General features: G+C 44.4%; 1 protein-coding gene across 1 annotated transcript; it reads left to right on the top strand.

Annotated features, from left to right (window-relative positions):
- Positions 1-310: 310 nt before the first annotated feature.
- On the top strand, positions 311-3,691 carry LOC139367900 (5-hydroxytryptamine receptor 7-like). Its single transcript, XM_071106273.1, has 2 exons — positions 311-843; positions 2,524-3,691. Exons 1-2 carry the CDS (start codon positions 311-313, stop codon positions 3,329-3,331), a joined length of 1,341 nt encoding a protein of 446 aa, XP_070962374.1. The 3' UTR covers positions 3,332-3,691.
- The last annotated feature ends 15,972 nt before the right edge of the window (positions 3,692-19,663 follow it).

Below are 19,663 nucleotides of genomic sequence, written 5' to 3'. Positions count from 1 at the left end.
TCCAATATTCCGGGTGTTTCGGATGTCACTTGTTACCCAGATATAATTGCGCTGACATGCCCCCAGGAGCTGTTATTTCTAGGTGGCGTCCAGAGGTGCGAGATGTCCGCAGAAATATTTTCTATACATTTTTTCCGCCGTGCGTTTTGAGTAATGTCCATAAAATAGAGCGTGTTTCTGACTTGGTTACTATGAATGTGCGCTCTGGGCGGACGATGCAGATTAGTCATTTACATCACACATGCCCACATGCACGTCTGTGGGTAGGCATTTTCCGGGGTTGCATGTTCGTGGATAAAAACCAACCAGCATGGTCGTGGATACAAATGTAACTTTCAACCACAGCAACATGAGATCTTACGCGACAGAGAGAGCGGAAGAGCCTGGCGCAACTAACATGATTTCGGAGGCGCTCGTTCCACACTTGCTAAAGATTGTGCAAGAGGCGGCGGAGGCGGTGTCCCCCACTTCGCAGTCTTCAACTCTGCTGATGGAGAATGGCACCAGGTGCGGGGAACAAATTCGGAACTACGACAAGGTGGAGAAAGTATTTATTGGAGCGATCCTCACCACGCTCACGCTGTTTACTATCTGCGGGAACTTGCTGGTGGTGATTTCGGTGTGCTTCGTGAAAAAGTTGCGGCAGCCGTCCAACTATCTGATCGTGTCTCTGGCGGTTGCCGACCTTTCAATCGCGCTGGCAGTTATGCCGTTTGTCAGTATAACGGACCTTATTGGGGGGCAATGGGTTTTTGGCCAAGTCTTCTGCAATGTTTTTATTGCCATGGACGTGATGTGTTGCACTGCATCCATAATGACGCTGTGCGTAATTAGCATAGACAGGTAAGTGCCGTTCCAACTCCTATTTCCCAGTGATTGACGAACTGAAATAGGTGCCGGCGTTGTGCCGAAAATCTCCCCCATGACAGAATCCCCCCTCCCCTTCTAATTTCCTTAATTTTGTGGCTAGAGTCAAATACTTCCTATAGAACAAAACTGAGATTAATAATTAATGCATGTGTGTTATATTAAACATAGAGGAGGGAGTAAAATGTTGGTAAGCAATAAACATTTCAGAACAACTATGGGACTGGACCCCCCCGGATGCGGGCGGGTGCTGGAGGGGGGGGGGGGGGGGGGGGGGGGGGGGGGGGGGGGGGGGGGCGCCATATTGAAACAAATAGCCAAACCGAAAACTGCAGACAAAAATGCTTTCTGCTACTAAGATCAGTGAAATGTAGACTAAACTGACAACGGAGTGAAGAGCAGAAATCTCAACTAGCAAGCAAGTAGCAGCAATGAAGAGGGGGGGGGGGGGGGGGGGGGTTCTGGCAGGGGAAGATTTTCGGCATAACACCGGTACTCATTTTGGTGCCAATACTGTTTATATTTAGGTGCAGGAACTCCGCAATACTTTTGAGATAATATTCTATAAGAGGAACAGGAGCTCAAGCAGTAGAACATTCGAAGTGCCGTTACTCAGCTCCAGCTCTGGTGAAGCACTGCTATTACCTACATAGAAGGACAAGTGTATTGTTTGTGTTGTTTTACAAGGTTATTAAATACGTTTGGCTATGATTGTTAATTATGCATTTAATTGTTAATTGCATTTAATTTGTTAAATAAAAATGGTGGTTTGTATTTTGTGCACACATCGGCTACTTGATGAAATTGTGTGTTAATATTCCCATACATATATTCCCGTGCACCAGTTGGTCAACTAAATTAAAAATATATATTCAAAAAATCTATCATACATATTTACATAGTATATTGAGTGGGTAACACTTTCACCTCCAGAACTATATTTTCCCCCTGCAGCTGGATCGAGCTCTTTATGTCCCTGCTGTTCCCTCTACTCTGTCTCTCTGCTTCTCCCTCTACTCTGTCTCTGCTGCTCCCTCTACTCTGTCCCTGCTGCTCCCTCTACTCTGTCCCTGCTGCTCCCTCTACTCTGTCCCTGCTGCTCCTTCTATTCTGTCCCTGCTGCTCCCTCTACTCTGTCTCTGCTGCTCCCTCTACTCTGTCTCCCTGCTGCTCCCTCTACTCTGTCTCTGCTGCACCCTCTACTCTGTCTCTGCTGCTCCCTCTACTCTGTCTCTGCTTCTCCCTCTACTCTGTCTCTCTGCTGCTCCCTCTACTCTGTCCCTGCTGCTCCCTCTACTCTGTCCCTGCTGCTCCCTCTACTCTGTCTCTGCTGCTCCCTCTACTCTGTCTCCCCGCTGCTCCCTCTACTCTGTCTCCCTGCTTCTGCTCCTATCCTGTTGTAATAATAGTAACTCAAGCTCGTAAGGAGTTCAGAATTCCATTCTCAAAAGTATAGCCCAGCTGTAGTAGGCTACATTATAACAACATTGTTATACAGTATCTTATTATAATCGCTATAGTTCATTTGGGGTGAATAACTCCCCAGTGTTTGTTTTCTGTTCATGTAATGTATTTACAGTAGTATGTTCTGTATGTATAAACAGTTTATGTTTATCAGCTAATTAATGATATGTATTTTTTGTTGTTTGTTCTGAGGTACCTGGGCATAACCAAGCCTCTGACCTACCCTATGAGGCAGAATGGCTGTTGCATGGCCAAGATGGTGCTGTCCGTGTGGCTCCTCTCCGCCTCCATCACCCTGCCCCCCCTCTTCGGCTGGGCCCAGAACGTAAACGACAACAAGGTGTGTCTGATCAGCCAGGACTTTGGTTACACCATCTACTCCACCTCAGTGGCGTTCTACATCCCCGTATCCGTCATGCTCATTATGTACTACCGCATCTACCGCGCCGCCAAGCTCAGCGCCGCCAAGCACACCATCGCGGGCTTCCCGCGGGTCGGGGAGGAGGCGGCGCGGGGGGAAGAGGAGGAAGTCATGGAGGAACAGGAGGAGGAAGAGGACAGCGTGGACTGTGTGTCGGCCGCTCTGAGGCTCCACAGGGAGGTGGAGGAGTGCACGCGATTCTCCCGGCTCGTGAGGAGCAACCGGAGGAACATGTCCATCTTCAAGCGGGAGCAGAAGGCAGCAGCCACCCTGGGGATCGTGGTAGGGGCCTTCAGTGTCTGCTGGATGCCTTTCTTCTTACTGTCCACGGCGAGACCCTTCATCTGCAGGGCGGACTGCCCTAGCTGTGTGCCCTTGTGGGTGGAGAGGACCCTGTTGTGGCTGGGCTATGCCAACTCCCTCCTCAACCCTTTCATCTACGCCTTCTTCAACAGGGACCTGAGGACCACCTACCGCAACCTGCTGCATTGTCGTTATCGCAACATCAACCGCAAGCTGTCCGCCGTCGGGATGCACCAGGCCCTCAAACTGGTTGAAAAGACTCACTCTGTTATCTAAATGTGACCATGGTGTTATTGTTGTGGTTTTGTGGCAGCTGCTATCTAAATGGTGTTATTGTTGTGGTATTGTGGGAGTTGCCATCTAAATGGTGTTATTGTTGTGGTTTTGTGGGAGTTGCCATCTAAATGGTGTTATTGTTGTGGTTTTGTGGGAGTTGCCATCTAAATGGTGTTATTGTTGTGGTTTTGTGGGAGTTGCCATCTAAATGGTGTTATTGTTGTGGTTTTGTGGGAGTTGCCATCTAAATGGTGTTATTGTTGTGGTTTTGTGGGAGTTGCCATCTAAATGGTGTTATTGTTGTGGTTTTGTGGGAGTTGTCATCTAAATGGTGTTATTGTTGTGGTTTTGTGGGAGTCGCCATCTAAATGGTGTTATTGTTGTGGTTTTGTGGGAATTGCCATCTAAATGGTGTTATTGTTGTGGTATTGTGGGAGTTGCCATCTAAATGGTGTTATTGCTGTGGTTTTGTGGGAGTTGCCATCTAAATGGTGTTATTGTTGTGGTTTTGTGGGAGTTGCCATCTAAATGGTGTTATTGTTGTGGTTTTGTGGGAATTGCCATCTAAATGGTGTTATTGTTGTGGTATTGTGGGAGTTGCCATCTAAATGGTGTTATTGCTGTGGTTTTGTGGGAGTTGCCATCTAAATGGTGTTATTGTTGTGGTTTTGTGGTAGTTGCCATCTAAATGGTGTTATTGTTGTGGTATTGTGGGAGTTGCCACACTGAGAAAGTCTTAGGTCAATGGTATCTGCTTGCCTGGTCCTCTACTCAAGATCTTGCATGTCCAGACAGTCTAAAACAGGGCTCTGTCACGACTTCCGCCGAAGTTCGCTCCCCTGCCTGTTTGGGCGGTGCTCGTCGGTCGTCGTCACCGGCCTACTAGCCGCCACCGATCCCTTTTTCGTTTTCTGTTTGTTTTGTCTTATTAGTTGCACCTGTGTCTATTTGTGTGTGCTTGATGGGCTTCCTTATTTAAACTGCCCGCCCTTGTTTTGTGCGGGATTATTCTTGTGTTATTTAGGTGTGTTCGTGTTCTGGACCTGGTACCCTGTGTTGTGTGTTGGTACCCTGTGTTGTGGATTGGTCCCTGTGTTGTGGGTTGGTCCCTGTGTTGTGGGTTGGTACCCTGTGTTGTGGGTTGGTCCCTGTGTTGTGGGTTGGTCCCTGTGTTGTGGATTGGTCCCTGTGTTGTGGGTTGGTCCCTGTGTTGTGGGTTGGTACCCTGTGTTGTGGGTTGGTCCCTGTGTTGTGGGTTGGTCCCTGTGTTGTGGGTTGGTCCCTGTGTTGTGGGTTGGTCCCTGTGTTGTGGGTTGGTACCCTGTGTTGTGGGTTGGTACCCTGTGTTGTGGGTTGGTACCCTGTGTTGTGGGTTGGTCCCTGTGTTGTGGGTTGGTCCCTGTGTTGTGGGTTGGTCCCTGTGTTGTGGGTTGGTCCCTGTGTTGTGGGTTGGTCCCTGTGTTGTGAGCATTGCTCTTTGTGCCATAGTAAAGTGCACCTCTTCCTGTGGAACTCTCTGCTCTCAGCGCCTGATTCTTCCTCACACACCTCACCTTTATTTAACCAGGTAGGCCAGTTGAGAACACCTTTATTTAACCAGGTAGGCTAGTTGAGAACACCTTTATTTAACCAGGTAGGCTAGTTGAGAACAAGTTCTCATTTACAACAGCGACCTGGCCAAGATAAAGCAAAGCAGTGCGTCACAAACAACAACACAGAGTCACACATGGAATAAACAAACATACAATCAATAATACAGTAGGTTAGTATATATACAGCATATGCAAATGAGGTAGGATAAGGGAGGTAAGGCAATAAATAGACCATAGTGGTGAAATAATTACAATTTAGCAATTAAACACTGGAGTGGTAGATGTGCAGAAGATGCACGTGCAAGTAGAGATACTGCAAAGGAGCAAAATAAATAAAATAAATAACAGTATGGGGATGAGGTACTTGGATGGGCTATTTATAGATGGGCTATGTACAGGTGCATTGATCTGTGAGCTGCTCTGACAGCTGGTGCTTAAAGCTAGTGAGGGAGATATGAGTCTCCAGCTTCAGTGATTTTTGCAGTTCGTTCCAGTCATTGGCAGCAGAAAACTGGAAGGAGAGGCGGCCAAAGCAGGAATTGGCTTTGGGGGTGACCAGTGAAATATACCTGCTGGAGCGCGAGCTACAGGTGGCTGCTGCTATGGTGACCAGAGAGCTGAGATAAGGCGGGGCTTTACTTAGCAAAGACTTATAGATGACCTGGAGCCAGTGGGTTTGAATATGAAGCGAGGGCCAGCCAACAAGAGCGTACAGGTCGCAGTGGTGGGTAGTATATGAGGCTTTGATGACAAAACAGATGGCACTATGATAGACTGCATCCAATTTTCTGAGTAGAGTGTTGGAGGCTATTTTGTAAATGACATCGCCAAAGTCAAGGATCGGTAGGATGGTCAGTTTTACGAGGGTATGTTTGGCAGCATGAGTGAAGGATGCTTTGTTGCGAAATAGGAAGCCGATTCTAGCTTTAATTTTGGATTGGAGATCCTTAATGTGAGTCTGGAGTTTACAGTCTAACCAGACACCCAGGTATTTGTAGTTGTCCACATATTCTAAGTCATAACCGTTCAGAATAGTGATGCTGGACGGGCGGGCAGGTGCGGGCAGCGATCGGTTGAAGAGCATGCATTTAGTTTGACTTGCATTTAAGAGCAGATGGAGGTCACGGAAGGAGAGTTGTATGGCAGAGAAGCTCGTCTGAAGGTTTGTTCTATGGTTATGCTTGTTGTGCTATGGTTGCCCAAACATGACCCCTCAGAACGATGAATGATGGTTAGGTGTTGATTAAAAGGGCAATCAGCAGTTGCTACATCCATTGTTGTACTTAAATTACAGATATACAACATTGATTCTTGAAATATATAACTTAGAAATCCATCATGAGCTTAGTTCAACTGTCACACACCATGAGAACCAGAAATATAATATTTTTTTGGTCCAATTTTTGTCAACAAAGTAAATGTAAACAAACCCTATTTAGTCCCAAAACATATGTTGATATAATGGATTGTATCCATAGCTCTGTCTACGAATTTGAGAGTGGTTACATTTCTCCAAACCCTCAGCTGTTTATTAGAAAGTGGCGGGTTGAGCTTTGTTGATGTTAAAACTGCAAATTTCCCCCTTCAAGAGTTGGAAATGAACATTTTCTGAATGTCACTGCAACAATTTGGTGGCTCGGTGAAAAATTCAACTATGGTGTGTTGATGTTGTACCATGTTTATGCATTTGACCTTCAGATGTCTTTTTAATTACAGATAATTAATAACTCTTAATTGTCTTTTTAATTACAGTTAATTAATAACTCTTAATTGTCTTTTTAATTACAGTTAATTAATAACTCTTAATTGTCTTTTTAATTACAGTTAATTAATAACTCTTAATTGTCTTTTTAATTACAGTTAATTAATAACTCTTAATTGTCTTTTTAATTACAGTTCATTAATAACTCTTAATTGTCTTTTTAATTACAGATAATTAATAACTCTATTTGCAAATGTTTCATTGTGATGTGTTGGGAGATGGGTCATAACCAATGGACAAAACAACCTACACCTGATATGCTACTTACTGGGAGTATGTATGCCCATTCAAGTGTATAAAGACCTTTTTTTCAATCTCTGTTGATGTGTGTTCAACGTATGTTTGTTGAATGGAAGCATATAAAAGTGATTGACATGTCATTAATGTACTTAAAAAAAAAATATATATATATATTAAAAGATTAAACAGACAGAATTAGCATGGTTTTGATAATAATGGTATAAAGATTCAAAGTGTAAATCTAATCTGTTGACCATTAATCGTTTTTATAGAACGGCGATAACATTGTTTAATTTACATAGCATAATCATTTATTAAATATTTACAGTTGTCATAATTTGTGTTTTCTTGACTAAAGTGTCAGTATTCTCTCAGTCATATGTTACATGAAAAGTACAGGAAAGCGTAGGGGTGTAGGCAGTCATACGCACTTATTAACACCGCTGAATCATAATACCTCACAAAGGCATCTTCATGTCTGATTATGAGTCAAAGTCAAGACAGCTGAAGGAGGAAAGGGGACTGACTTCCTGTTCCTGATCTAAATCCAACATTTTTAGCCAGTCACTCACTTGGCAAAAGTTGGAGAAAAAAAACCCATAAGAAACACTATGGGCCATAGAGGATTGGTTGTAATAGAAATCGACACATTATGGGAAAACAAGTTACCCCAGTTAGCTCTATATAAAAACGGACATTATAAATTGTCTGTCCTCAAAAGTTTATTGTAACTGTAGCGGTAGGGTCTTTCCTGTTTGTAGCGTTCCTTAACTCTCTATCAGAATTAAATACATTTCATATCTATCTCCATCCTCCCTGACCAGTCCCCACAGCTCCCAACACACACACACGCACGCACGCACACACACACACACACACACGCGCGCGCGCAAGCACGCACGCGCACACACACACGCACGTGTTGAGTGTCCAGATTTCCAGTGTCTTCGTACTGCCCTGACAGGTCACGTGACCATCGGTAAAACACGTTCCTTTAAATGAATTACTGCGACGGAATGTGACACATCCAGTGTTGGATTATCAACCAGACAGATCTAAATGAGCTATTAGCACCAGAGGTCCACAAGGCTCTGGGTTATGTCATTTCAAAACGCATCCGCTTTAACAGCACAACCTGATCTCAGAGCATTTTCACATTATTCTGTACGTTAATCCGAGACACTCTATTTAGTAGGATATGTTACGTTTCGTATGGTATGTATTAATCTGTGGATGTCCATCACCCATTTCTTATTATATGTTACGAATTACAATGGCGCCACAAAGAGTCACTAGAGCACAATGAGACAGGGAAATTCCGTCTGGCCAAACCCTCCCCTAATCCGGACGACGCTGGGCCAATTGTGTGCTGCCTCCCACGTCTCCCGGTCACAGCCGGCTGTGACACAGGCTGGGATCGAACCAGAGGCTGTAGTGACACACTGCAAGAATTTGCTAAGCTTACAAAATATTACGAATTTGCAAAACATATGAAATGTTAGGAATTCTAGCCAGGTGGCTAACGTTAGCTAGCTCGCTAAGGTTAGCTAGGGTAGGGGTTAGGCTTAGGGTTAAGGTTGGGGTTAAGTTTAGGAATTAGGTTAAGGTTAGGGTTAGGGAAGGGTTAGCTAACATGCTAAGTTGTTGCAAAGTTGCTAAAAAGTATTAAGATGTTGAAAAGTTTCTAATTAGCTAAAATGCCAAGTTGCCGAGGAGATTCGAGACTCGCAATCTGTGTATATAGGTAACTAGGACATTCGCATTATATGCCCACTCCAACCAACTCCTTTCGTTTTTGTCTTAAACTTCTTGATGCACCCATCCCATTAGCGGGATCATTTTCCTCAACATCCGCTGAATTGCAGAGCGCCAAATTCAAATTAAATTACTAAAAATATTACATTTTCATGAAATCACAAGTGCAATATAGCAAAACACAGCTTAGCTTGTTGTTAATCCACCTGGCATGTCAGATTTCAAAAATGCTTTTTTTAAATTTTTTTAATTTTACCCCTTTTTCTCCCCAATTTCATAGTATCCAATTGTTGTAGTAGCTACTATCTTGTCTCATCGCTACAACTCCCGTACGGGCTCGGGAGAGACGAAGGTTGAAAGTCATGCGTCCTCCGATACACAACCAACCAAGCCGCTGCTTCTTTAACACAGCGCACATCCAACCCGGAAGCCAGCCGCACCAATGCGCCGGAGGAAACACCGTGCACCTGGCCACCTTGGCTAGCGTACACTGCGCCCAGCCCGCCACAGGAGTCGCTGGTGCGCGATGAGACAAGGACACCCCTACCGACCAAGCCCTCCCTAACCCGGGCGACGCTAGGCCAATTGTGCGTCGCCCCACGGACCTCCCGGTCGCGGCCGGTTACGACAGAGCCTGGGCGCGAACCCAGGACTCTGATGGCACAGCTGGCGCTGCAGTACAGCGCCCTTAACCACTGCGCCACCCGGGAGGCCCTTCAAAAATGCTTTTCGATGAAAGCATACCAAGCGTTTATGTAAGGACATTTCTCTCAGTAGACAAAACATTACAAACAGCTAGCAGCCAAGTAGATTGGTCACGAAAGTCAGAAAAGCAATAAAATGAATTGCTTACCTTTGATGATCTTCGGGTGTTTGCACCCACGAGACTCCCAGTTACACAATAAATGTTCCTTTTGTTCCATAAAGATTATTTTTACATCCAAAATACCTCCATTTGGTTGGCGCGTTATGTTCAGAAATCCACAGGCTCGAGTGGTCACGACATCGCAGACGAAAATTCCAAATAGTATCCATAAAATTCGTAGAAACATGTCAAACATTTTTAATCAATCCTCAGGTTGTTTTTACAATATATAATCGATAATATTTCAACCGGGACTGTAGCTTCTTCAATAGGAGAGAGAGAGAAAATGTCTGCTCCAAGCTGTTGCGCATGCAAAATGCTGCTGGCACCCAGCCATACAATGACGCGATGTGATCTTTCTTGCTCATTTTTTCAAAATAAAAGCCTGTAACTATGTCTAAAGACTGTTCACACCACGAGGAAGCCATAGGAAAAGGAATCTGGTTGATATCCCTTTAAATGGAGCGAAGGCAGGCAATGGAACAGAGAGCTTTCAGGAAAAAACAGCACTTCCGGGTTGGATTTTCCTCAGGTTTTCGCCTGCAATATCAGTTCTGTTATACTCACAGACAATATTTTGACAGTTTTGGAAACTTTAGAGTGTTTTCTATCCTAATCTGACAAATATATGCATATTCTAGATTCTGGGCCTGAGAAATAGGCAGTTTCATTTGGGTAGGTTTTTCATCCAAACATCAAAATACTGCCCCCTAGTCTCAAGAGGTTATTAAGTAACCATCTGTCTTATTTAATCATACCTAACGTACCATATCATACTAAATGGATTGTCTCGGATTTACGTTACAGAATAGTATGAAATGCTCTGAGACCAGGTTGCAAAGCTATGTCAGACTGCTGTAAGGCTATGGATGGCAGCAGAGAGATGATGACTGGAAATGACCAATCACAGGCTGCTGAGCCTAAACAGCCTTGCAAGCGTCATGGCCTATCAATACAATCTTCTTAATTCATCTTTAAAAGTCGACTGACGCACCTGTGTCAATCTATTTAACATAATAAATCCCCATTAAAATCCATTTGTTTAAGCTAGCTGTGCTGCCATCCTGTTAGAAGGTAACAGATTATTTTATTACAAGGGTTCAATTGGATTTTCATTGTGTGCAATGGTGTTATTTGCCCCCTAGTGGATGTTTCTGGTACTTAGAAAGACTACGCAAACAGAAAGTAGAGAATTTGTTCTGCACGCATAGAAGCAGCTACAAACAACGCTACGGTGCAGGTCTTTCAATGTAGTTATTTCTTGTCACGCTTCAGCCTTGGAAAATATTTGTTTGTAAGTTCAATTCAAGCATTTAGCTAGTGATGATAATCTTGTTATTGATAGAGTTGCTTACATGTCAATGTTGGTTGCATTTACTCACAAATTGCAATGCTTTTCATGTATGTCGTTAGCTGTATTACTTTGCTCGTGCGTCATGCAAACGAATTGTAAAATATACAATACTGTAGTTTTGTTACTGTTCCTAGTGTAATATGCTTTGTTATTCTACATAAATGGTTGTACATTATTAGAGTAATGAAAGGAGCCAATTACCATATGAGTAACAATTAGCTATATGGTTTGGCATCATGCCAGATGCATGGTACCTTAGCGCGTGCTTTGTATTTATGCAACTTCAAATGTATAATGTACAGCTACTGTCGGTGTGAATTGAATACTAAAGTATATTCTTTTCTGTATTTTGCAGTTTCACAACATAAACGTTTTCAATATATTCATTCAAGAAAAGTCACGCCTTGGGAGTTTTATTGAAGACTTAGTTGTTAGCTATCTGTCTAGTTTTGCATGGGAACGCAACTCAAGCTGCGTCTCAATACACCACATCCTCCTATGGCGGCTTTCCTCATCTGTGGTGGAAAGTGACATAGCTACAGAGATGTTTGTCAGACCAGGAGACATCCCGATTCTCGTTCTGTTCATGAAAACGTCTGTTTGGCCTACAAACTCACACGGAAAGATGAGACTCTATGGAAAGATGAGACTCTCACGAACACAATGGTGTTCTCCGTTTTGCTATTCAAAGGACTCGTCTGAAGGTAACCGGTATTTAAAAAATTATGAAGTATGGAAGTAGTTTTGTGCCCACAAAAATAAAGGGTTAAATATGTGTCTAAAAAAATATCTGTATTTCCTGAGCTTTCTTATATCTCCAAAACCTTATTCCTTATGATTTACACTACATTACCAAATGTTTATGGACAACAGGTTGTTGAACATCTCATTCCAAAATCATGGGCATTAATATGGAGTTTGCCCCCCCCCCCCCCTTTGCTGCTATAACAGTCTCCACTCTTCTGGGAAGGCTTTCCACTAGATGTTGGAACATTGCTGCTATAACAGCCTCCACTCTTCTGGTAAGGCTTTCCACTAGATGTTGGAACATTGCTGCTATAACAACCTCCACTCTTCTGGTAAGGCTTTCCACTAGATGTTGGAACATTGCTGCTATAACAACCTCCACTCTTCTGGGAAGACTTTCCACTAGATGTAGGAACATTGCTGCTATAACAGCCTCCACTCTTCTGGGAACGCTTTCCACAAGATGTAGGAACATTGCTGCTATAACAACCTCCACTCTTATGGGAAGACTTTCCACTAGATGTAGGAACATTGCTGCTATAACAACCTCCACTCTTCTGGGAAGGCTTTCCACTAGATGTTGGAACATTGCTGCTATAACAGCCTCCACTCTTCTGGTAAGGCTTTCCACTAGATGTTGGAACATTGCTGCTATAACAACCTCCACTCTTCTGGTAAGGCTTTCCACTAGATGTTGGAACATTGCTGCTATAACAGCCTCCACTCTTCTGGTAAGGCTTTCCACTAGATGTTGGAACATTGCTGCTATAACAACCTCCACTCTTCTGGTAAGGCTTTCCACTAGATGTTGGAACATTGCTGCTATAACAGCCTCCACTCTTCTGGTAAGGCTTTCCACTAGATGTTGGAACATTGCTGCTATAACAACCTCCACTCTTCTGGGAAGACTTTCCACTAGATGTAGGAACATTGCTGCTATAACAGCCTCCACTCTTATGGGAAGACTTTCCACTAGATGTAGGAACATTGCTGCTATAACAACCTCCACTCTTCTGGGAAGGCTTTCCACTAGATGTAGGAACATTGCTGCTATAACAACCTCCACTCTTCTGGGAATGCTTTCCTCTAGACGTCAAGTTCTTCCACACCGATCTCAACATGGACCTTGCTTTGTGCACTGTCATACTGAAACAGGAAAGGGCCTTCTGTTGCCACAAAGTTGGAAGCACAGAATTGTCTAGAATGTCATTGTATGATGTAGCATTGAGATTTCCCTTCATTGGAACTAAGGGGCCTCTCCTGGCATCCGCCAAACCCAGATTCGTCTGTCGGACTGCCAGAGCATGCTTCCACTGCTCCAGAGTCCGATGACAGTGAGTTTTACACCACTCCAGCCGATGCTTGGCACATGGTGATCTTAGGCTTGTGTTTGGCTGCTCGGCCATGGAAACCCATTTTAAAGGACAAGAGGCCACAAAATGACCAAGAGTCCCGCAATACATACAACTCTTTGTGTTGATCCTGTATTGCCGTTCCGCTGGTGATAGCCCAGCTCTACCTAGTTGCATAGGCTCGGGAAGTGATGACTCAGCCATGTTCGGTGACTCTCGGGGAAGGTTGGGAAGCCTCGGGTTCTCTTGGCAACGGGATCGTCGGGGACTTCCGGGATGACTCGGAAGCAAGGTGGAATCCCTGGACGTGCGAGCGAAGTCGAATTTCCTCTCCCTCCGTCGTTCCCGTAGTCGCCAATTCGGATGGACAAAGCGATGAGGGAATCGAGATCCGTAGGTAACTTCCGAGCAGCAAGCTTGTCCTTGCCCTCCTCCGTCGTGCAGGAACATATCGAACAGTTCTTCCTTGGTCCAAGTGCTCTCCGCTGTCAGTGTGCAGAAATCCACTGCATAGTCGGCCGCAATGCAGGAGTCCTGCTGAAGCTGGATTAGCTTCTGGGCAGCTTCTCTCTCGGAGAACGGGATGTAAAACCTTCTTCACCTCTCCCATGAACTGCTTCAGGCTAACGCATATGGCTGTTCCCATACAGCAGTAGCCCAGGTGAGAGCCCTCCCAGACATCAGCGTGATGAGATAGGCTATCTTGGAGAGATCCGAGGGGAAGGAGGAGGGCTGAAGCTCGAAAATGAGGGTACACTGAGTCAGAAACGCCCGACAGGTGCTCAACTCTCCATTGAAAAATTCTGGGATAAACAGGGAAGGTGGAGTGGTCGATGAGACGGCGCTGCGAACCCCTGAGTTACTGAGGGGCTGTGGGGTTACCACCTTGGTAGGCTACCTCCCAGACAACCAAATCCAATGCTCTTAGTTTTAGAGATGTTCAAGGCCAGTTTATTACTGGCCACCCATTCCAAAACAGACTGCAACTCTTTGTTAAGGGTTTCAGTGACTTCATTAGCTGTGGTTGCTGATGTGTATATGGTTGAATCATCAGCATACATGGACGTGCATGCTTTGTTTAATGCCAGTGGCAGGTCAATGGTAAAATAGAAAAGAGTAGAGGGCCTAGAAAACTGCCCTGCGGTACACCACACTTTACATGTTTGACATTAGAGACGCATCCATTTAAGAAAACCCATTGAGTTCTATTAGATAGATAGCTCTGAATCCACGATATGGCAGAGGTTGAAAAGCAATAGCACTTAAGTTTTTTCAACAGCAAGTTATGGTCAATAATATCAAAGGCTGCACTGAAATCTAACAGTCCAGCTCCCACAATCTTCTTAGTATCAATTTATTTCAACCAATCATCAGTCATCTGGTCAAACACAATATTTTCCAACAGTTTGCTAAGAGCTGGCAGCTGATTGGTCTGCTGTTAGAACCAGTCAAGTTCGCTTTACCACTCTTGAGTAGCAGAATGACTTTGCTTCCCTCCAGACCTGAGGACAAAGACTTTCCTCTAGGCTCAGATTAAAAATATGACAGATAGGAGTGGCTATAGAGTCAGCTACCATCCTCAGTACCTTTCCATCTAAGTTGTCAATGCCAGGAGGTTTGTCATTATTGATCGTTAACACACATTTTTCCACCTCTCCCACACTAACTTTACAAAATTCAAACTTGCCCTGCTTTTCTTTCATTATTAGTTTTTCTTATACATTAATGTAATTGCTCAATGTAATTGCTCATTGTTTGTCGTGGGCATTTCCTGCCTAAGTTTGCCCACTTTGCCTATGAAATAATCATGAAAATAATTGGCAATATCAAATGGTTTGGTGATGAATAAGCCATCTGATTCGATGAAAGATGGAGTTGAATGTGTCTTTCTGCCCATAATTTCATTTAAAGTACTGCAAAGTACTTTTCCATCATTATTTATATAATTGATCTTGGCTTCATAATACAGTTTCTTCTTCTTTTTGTTGAGTTTAGTTAAATAATTTCTTAATTTGCAGTAAGTCAGCCAGTCAGATGTGCAGCCAGACTTATTAGCCACTCCTTTTACCCCATCTCTTTCAACCATACAGTTTTTAAATTCCTTATCAATCCATGGAGCCTTAACAGTTCTAAAAGTCATTTTTTTTAACAGGTGCATGTTTATCAATAATTGGAAGAAGCAATTTCATTCATTCATCAAGTGCAGCATCTGGATGCTCCTCATTAACCTCATCAGACCAACAAATATTTTTAACATCATCCACATACGAGTATAAGTGTTGGTGGGTTTGCTAGATGTTGGTGGGTTTGCTAAGTGATGGTAGGTTTACTAAGTGATGGTGGGTTTGCTAAGTGATTGGTGGGTTTGCTAAGTGTTGGTGGATTTGGTAAGTGATGGTAGGTTTACTAAGTGATGGTGGGTTTGCTAAGTGATTGGTGGGTTTGCTAAGTGTTGGTGGATTTGGTAAGTGATGGTGGGTTTACTAAGTGATGGTGGGTTTGCTAAGTGATGGTAGGTTTACTAAGTGATGGTGGATTTGGTAAGTGATGGTGGGTTTGACCACATCAGTGAATCAACCCACTCAGGTGACGCACCCCCTCCAGGGACAGCATGAGAGAGCCCCAGTAAGCCAGTGACTCAGCCCCTGTAATAGTGGTGTGGGGGCTGTGCTTTGGCAAAGTGGGTGGGGTTATATCCTTCCTGTTTGGCCCTGTCCGGGGGTGTCATCGGATGGGGCCACAGTGTCTCCTGACCCCTCCTGTCTCAGCCATCATGATGACTCCTTGCTGTCCCCAGTCCACCTGGCCGTGCTGCTGCTCCAGTTTCAACTGTTCTGCCTTATTATTATTCGACCATGCTGGTCATTTATGAACATTTGAACATCTTGGCCATGTTCTGTTATAATCTCCACCCGGCACAGCCAGAAGAGGACTGGCCACCCCACATAGCCTGGTTCCTCTCTAGGTTTCTTCCTAGGTTTTGGCCTTTCTAGGGAGTTTTTCCTAGCCACCGTGCTTCTACATCTGCATTGCTTGCTGTTTGGGGTTTTAGGCTGGGTTTCTGTACAGCACTTTGAGATATCAGCTGATGTACGAAGGGCTATATAAATACATTTGATTTGATTTGATTTGCTAAGTGTTGGTGGGTTTGCTAAGTGATGCACAATAATAGGCTATTTCTCCAATATGTCAGAAGGGGGATGTGACTGCAATAGCAAAATGTTCAAAGATAACTTACAAAGAGCTTATTTATTTGACACAATTAAGCATTAAAATGATATTTTATGGATTCTTGTGCAGAATTACATTTCCAGTCTTCACAGCAGGATGAATGCTGTGGCTGTCTGGAAGTTAATGACTTAAAAGCCAACACCTGAAAATCTCCTTTAACATTCATGGACCTGTTCTCTTCTCAGCCTTGTCAGCACTCAAAGACAAGAGCCACCTTTCTATTCATTAGAGGATATATACTATTCTATTCATTAGATGAGATATATTATTCTATTCATTAGAGAAAATATATTATTCTGTTCATTAGATGAGATACCCTTGCCATTGTTGACCAAGGCTTTCTTTGAGGGTTGGTTTAAGAGGTTTTATTGCCTTTGCAAAGAGAGCGGTGACAATAGTGTCGTGAAAACCATCACACTTGAAAAGTGAACCAAATTTAATTGAAGTTTGCAATATCACAGGGCATTTTTGACCCCACGTCTGTTGCCATGGTGCAGTCCAACCCCACCTCCCCCTTCCTGTCTGCACCTTAAGCCCTTCCCCTTATATCAGGAATTCCATATGAGCTTTTTACGGTTTGACCTTAAGAAAACACCATATAAGGGCATCAATAGCCTTTTACTGGTCTGTAATCGAATAGGTATCCCCATTCACGCTCTGTAGAGCATGGCAAATGAAGGGGAGGCTCAGCAATAACAAACAATCCCTTTGCACACTTAACCTCAACTGAGTGCCCGAAAAGTCCCGCACAGCTGGAACAACAAAAACAACTCATCAAGCTATTCGTTTTTATATTTTGTACAAATTGTTAACTCTGACCACTGGTTGAATAAACATTGTTTCCACGTCACATTTCAATGAAATTACGTTGAACCAAAGTGGATTAGACGTTGAATTGATGTACAGTATGTGCCCAGTGGGTAGTGATTATTATGCCCAAGGTGCAAACCACAACCTCCACAGTGGGAGTTAACGTAAAGGTAAGGGAAGAGTTAAGAGTCTGTCTGACGTCAGCTATGCAGATTCAACCACCAGAGACGTCGACATGGCAACACGTATCCAGGGAGACATACTGTATGTGTAGAGTTGGAGAGGAGGTGTCATTCTTCCACTTAAACCTACATACCACATGTCATAAAATTAAAAATAATTATTAACATTTTGTGTGATTCAACAAGAATAATTCTGATTATGTACACCAGAGAACAAGAGGAGGGGTTTGGACTCTCTCCCTGGCACAGCAGTAAATAACATTAGTGGGTCTATATACAGGGGGTACCTCTAGGAGCTAGACTTGGCGCTCCGGTACCGCTTGCCGTGCGGTAGCAGAGAGAACAGTCTATGACTAGGGTGGCTGGAGTCTTTGACAATTTTTAGGGTCTTCCTCTGACACCGCCTGGTATAGAGGTCTTGGATAGCAGAAAGCTTGGCCCCGGTGATGTACTGGGCCGTACGCACTACCTTCTGTAGTGCCTTGCGGTCAGAGGCCGAGCAGTTGCCGTACCAGGCAGTGATGCAACCCGTCAGAATGCTCTCGATGGTGCAGCTGTAGAACCTTTTGAGGATCTGAGGACCCATGCCAAATCTTTTCAGTCTCCTGAGGGGGGGATAGGTTTTGTCGTGCCCTCTTCACAACTGTCTTGGTGTGCTTCGACCATGTTAGTTTGTTGGTGATGTGGACAACCAAGGAATTTGAAGCTCTCAACCTGCTCCACTACAGCCCGGTCGATGAGAATGGGGGCGTGCTTGGTCCTCCTTTTCCTGTAGTCCACAATCATCTCCTTTGTCTTGATCAAATTGAGGGGGCGGGGGCGTATGCCTTATGATTAACGAGACATGGTGTGATCACAACAACATACAGGAACTCAAGTCCTCATGTTCACCTGACTTAGAATTCCTCAATGTCAACCGCATTATCTACCAAGAGAATTCTCTTCGATTATAATCACAGCCGTATATATTCCCCCCCAAGCAGACACGACGATGGCCCTGAACTAACTTTATTTGACTCTTTGCAAACTGGAAACCACATATCCTGAGGCTGCATTCATTGTAGCTGGGGATTTTAACAAGGCTAATCTGAAAACAAGACTCCCTAAATTGTATCAGCATATCGATTGCGCAACCAGGGCTGGTAAAACCTTGGATCATTGCTATTCTAACTTCCGCAATGCATATAAGGCCCTCCCCACCCTCCTTTCGGAAAAGCTGACCACGACTCCATTTTGTTGCTCCCTGCCTACAGATAGAAACTAAAACAAGAAGCTCCCGCGCTCAGGTTTGTTCAACGTTGGTCTGACCAATATGATTCCACGCTTCAAGATTGCTTCGATCACGTGGATTGGGATATGTTGTTCCGCATTGCTTCCAACAACAACATTGACGAATACGCTGATTCGGTGAGCGAGTTCATTAGAAAGTGCATTGACATGTCATTCCCATAGCAACGATTAAAACATTCCCAAACCAGAAACCGTGGATTGATGGCAGCATTCGAGTGAAACTGAAAGCCAAACCACTGCTTTTAACCAGGGCAAGGTGACCGGAAACATGACCGAATACAAACAGTGTAGCTATTCCCTCCGCAAGGCAATCAAACAAGCTAAGCGTCAGTAAAGAGACAAAGTAGAGTCACAATTCAACGGCTCAGACACAAGAGGTATGTGGCAGGGTCTACAGTCAATCACGGATTACAAGAAGAAAACCAGTCCCGTCACGGACCAGGATGTCTTGCTCCCAGGCAGACTAAATAACTGTTTTGCCCGCTTTGAGGACAATACAGTGCCACTGACACGGCCCGCAACCAAAACCTGCAGACTCTCCTTCACTGCAGCCGAAGTGAGTAAAACATTTAAACGTGTTAACGCTCGCAAGGCTGCAGGCCCAGACGGTATTCCCGGCCGCGTCCTCAGAGCATGCGCAGACCAGCTGGCTGGTGTGTTTACGGACATATTCAATCAATCCTTATCCCAGTCGGCTGCTCCCACATGCTTCAAGAGGGCCACCATTGTCCCTGTTCCCACGAAAGCTAAGGTAACTGAGCTAAACGACAACCGCCCCGTAGCACTCACTTCCGTTATCATGAAGTGCTTTGAGAGACCAGTCAAGGACCATATCACCTCCACCCTACCTGACACTCTAGACCCACTCCAATTTGCTTACCGCCCAAATAAGTCTACAGATGACGCAATCTCAACCACACTGCACACTGCCCTAACCCATCTGGACAAGAGGAATACCTATGTGAGAATGCTGTTCATCGACTACAGCTCAGCATTTAACACCATAGTACCCTCCAAACTCGTCATCAAGCTCGAGACCCTGGGTCTCGACCCCGCCCTGTGCAACTGGGTACTGGACTTCCTGATGGGCCGCCCCCAGGTAGTGAGGGTAGGTAACAACATCTACACCCCGCTGATCCTCAACACTGGGGC

This window comes from Oncorhynchus clarkii, chromosome 16 (assembly GCF_045791955.1).
Source record: "Oncorhynchus clarkii lewisi isolate Uvic-CL-2024 chromosome 16, UVic_Ocla_1.0, whole genome shotgun sequence".
NCBI classification, from domain to species: Eukaryota; Metazoa; Chordata; class Actinopteri; order Salmoniformes; family Salmonidae; genus Oncorhynchus; species Oncorhynchus clarkii.
The sequence above is the reverse complement of the archived record's forward strand: the minus strand, read 5'-3'. Positions and strand labels throughout refer to the sequence as shown.

What these genes read in the sequence shown, in the direction of transcription:
- LOC139367900 (XM_071106273.1), top strand. Translation starts at nt 311, where the DNA reads ATGGTCGTGGATACAAATGTAACTTTCAACCACAGCAACATGAGATCT. An exon ending in TGCGTAATTAGCATAGACAG is followed by an intron (nt 844 to 2,523) that starts GTAAGTGCCGTT and finishes GTTTGTTCTGAG; the next exon opens with GTACCTGGGCATAACCAAGC.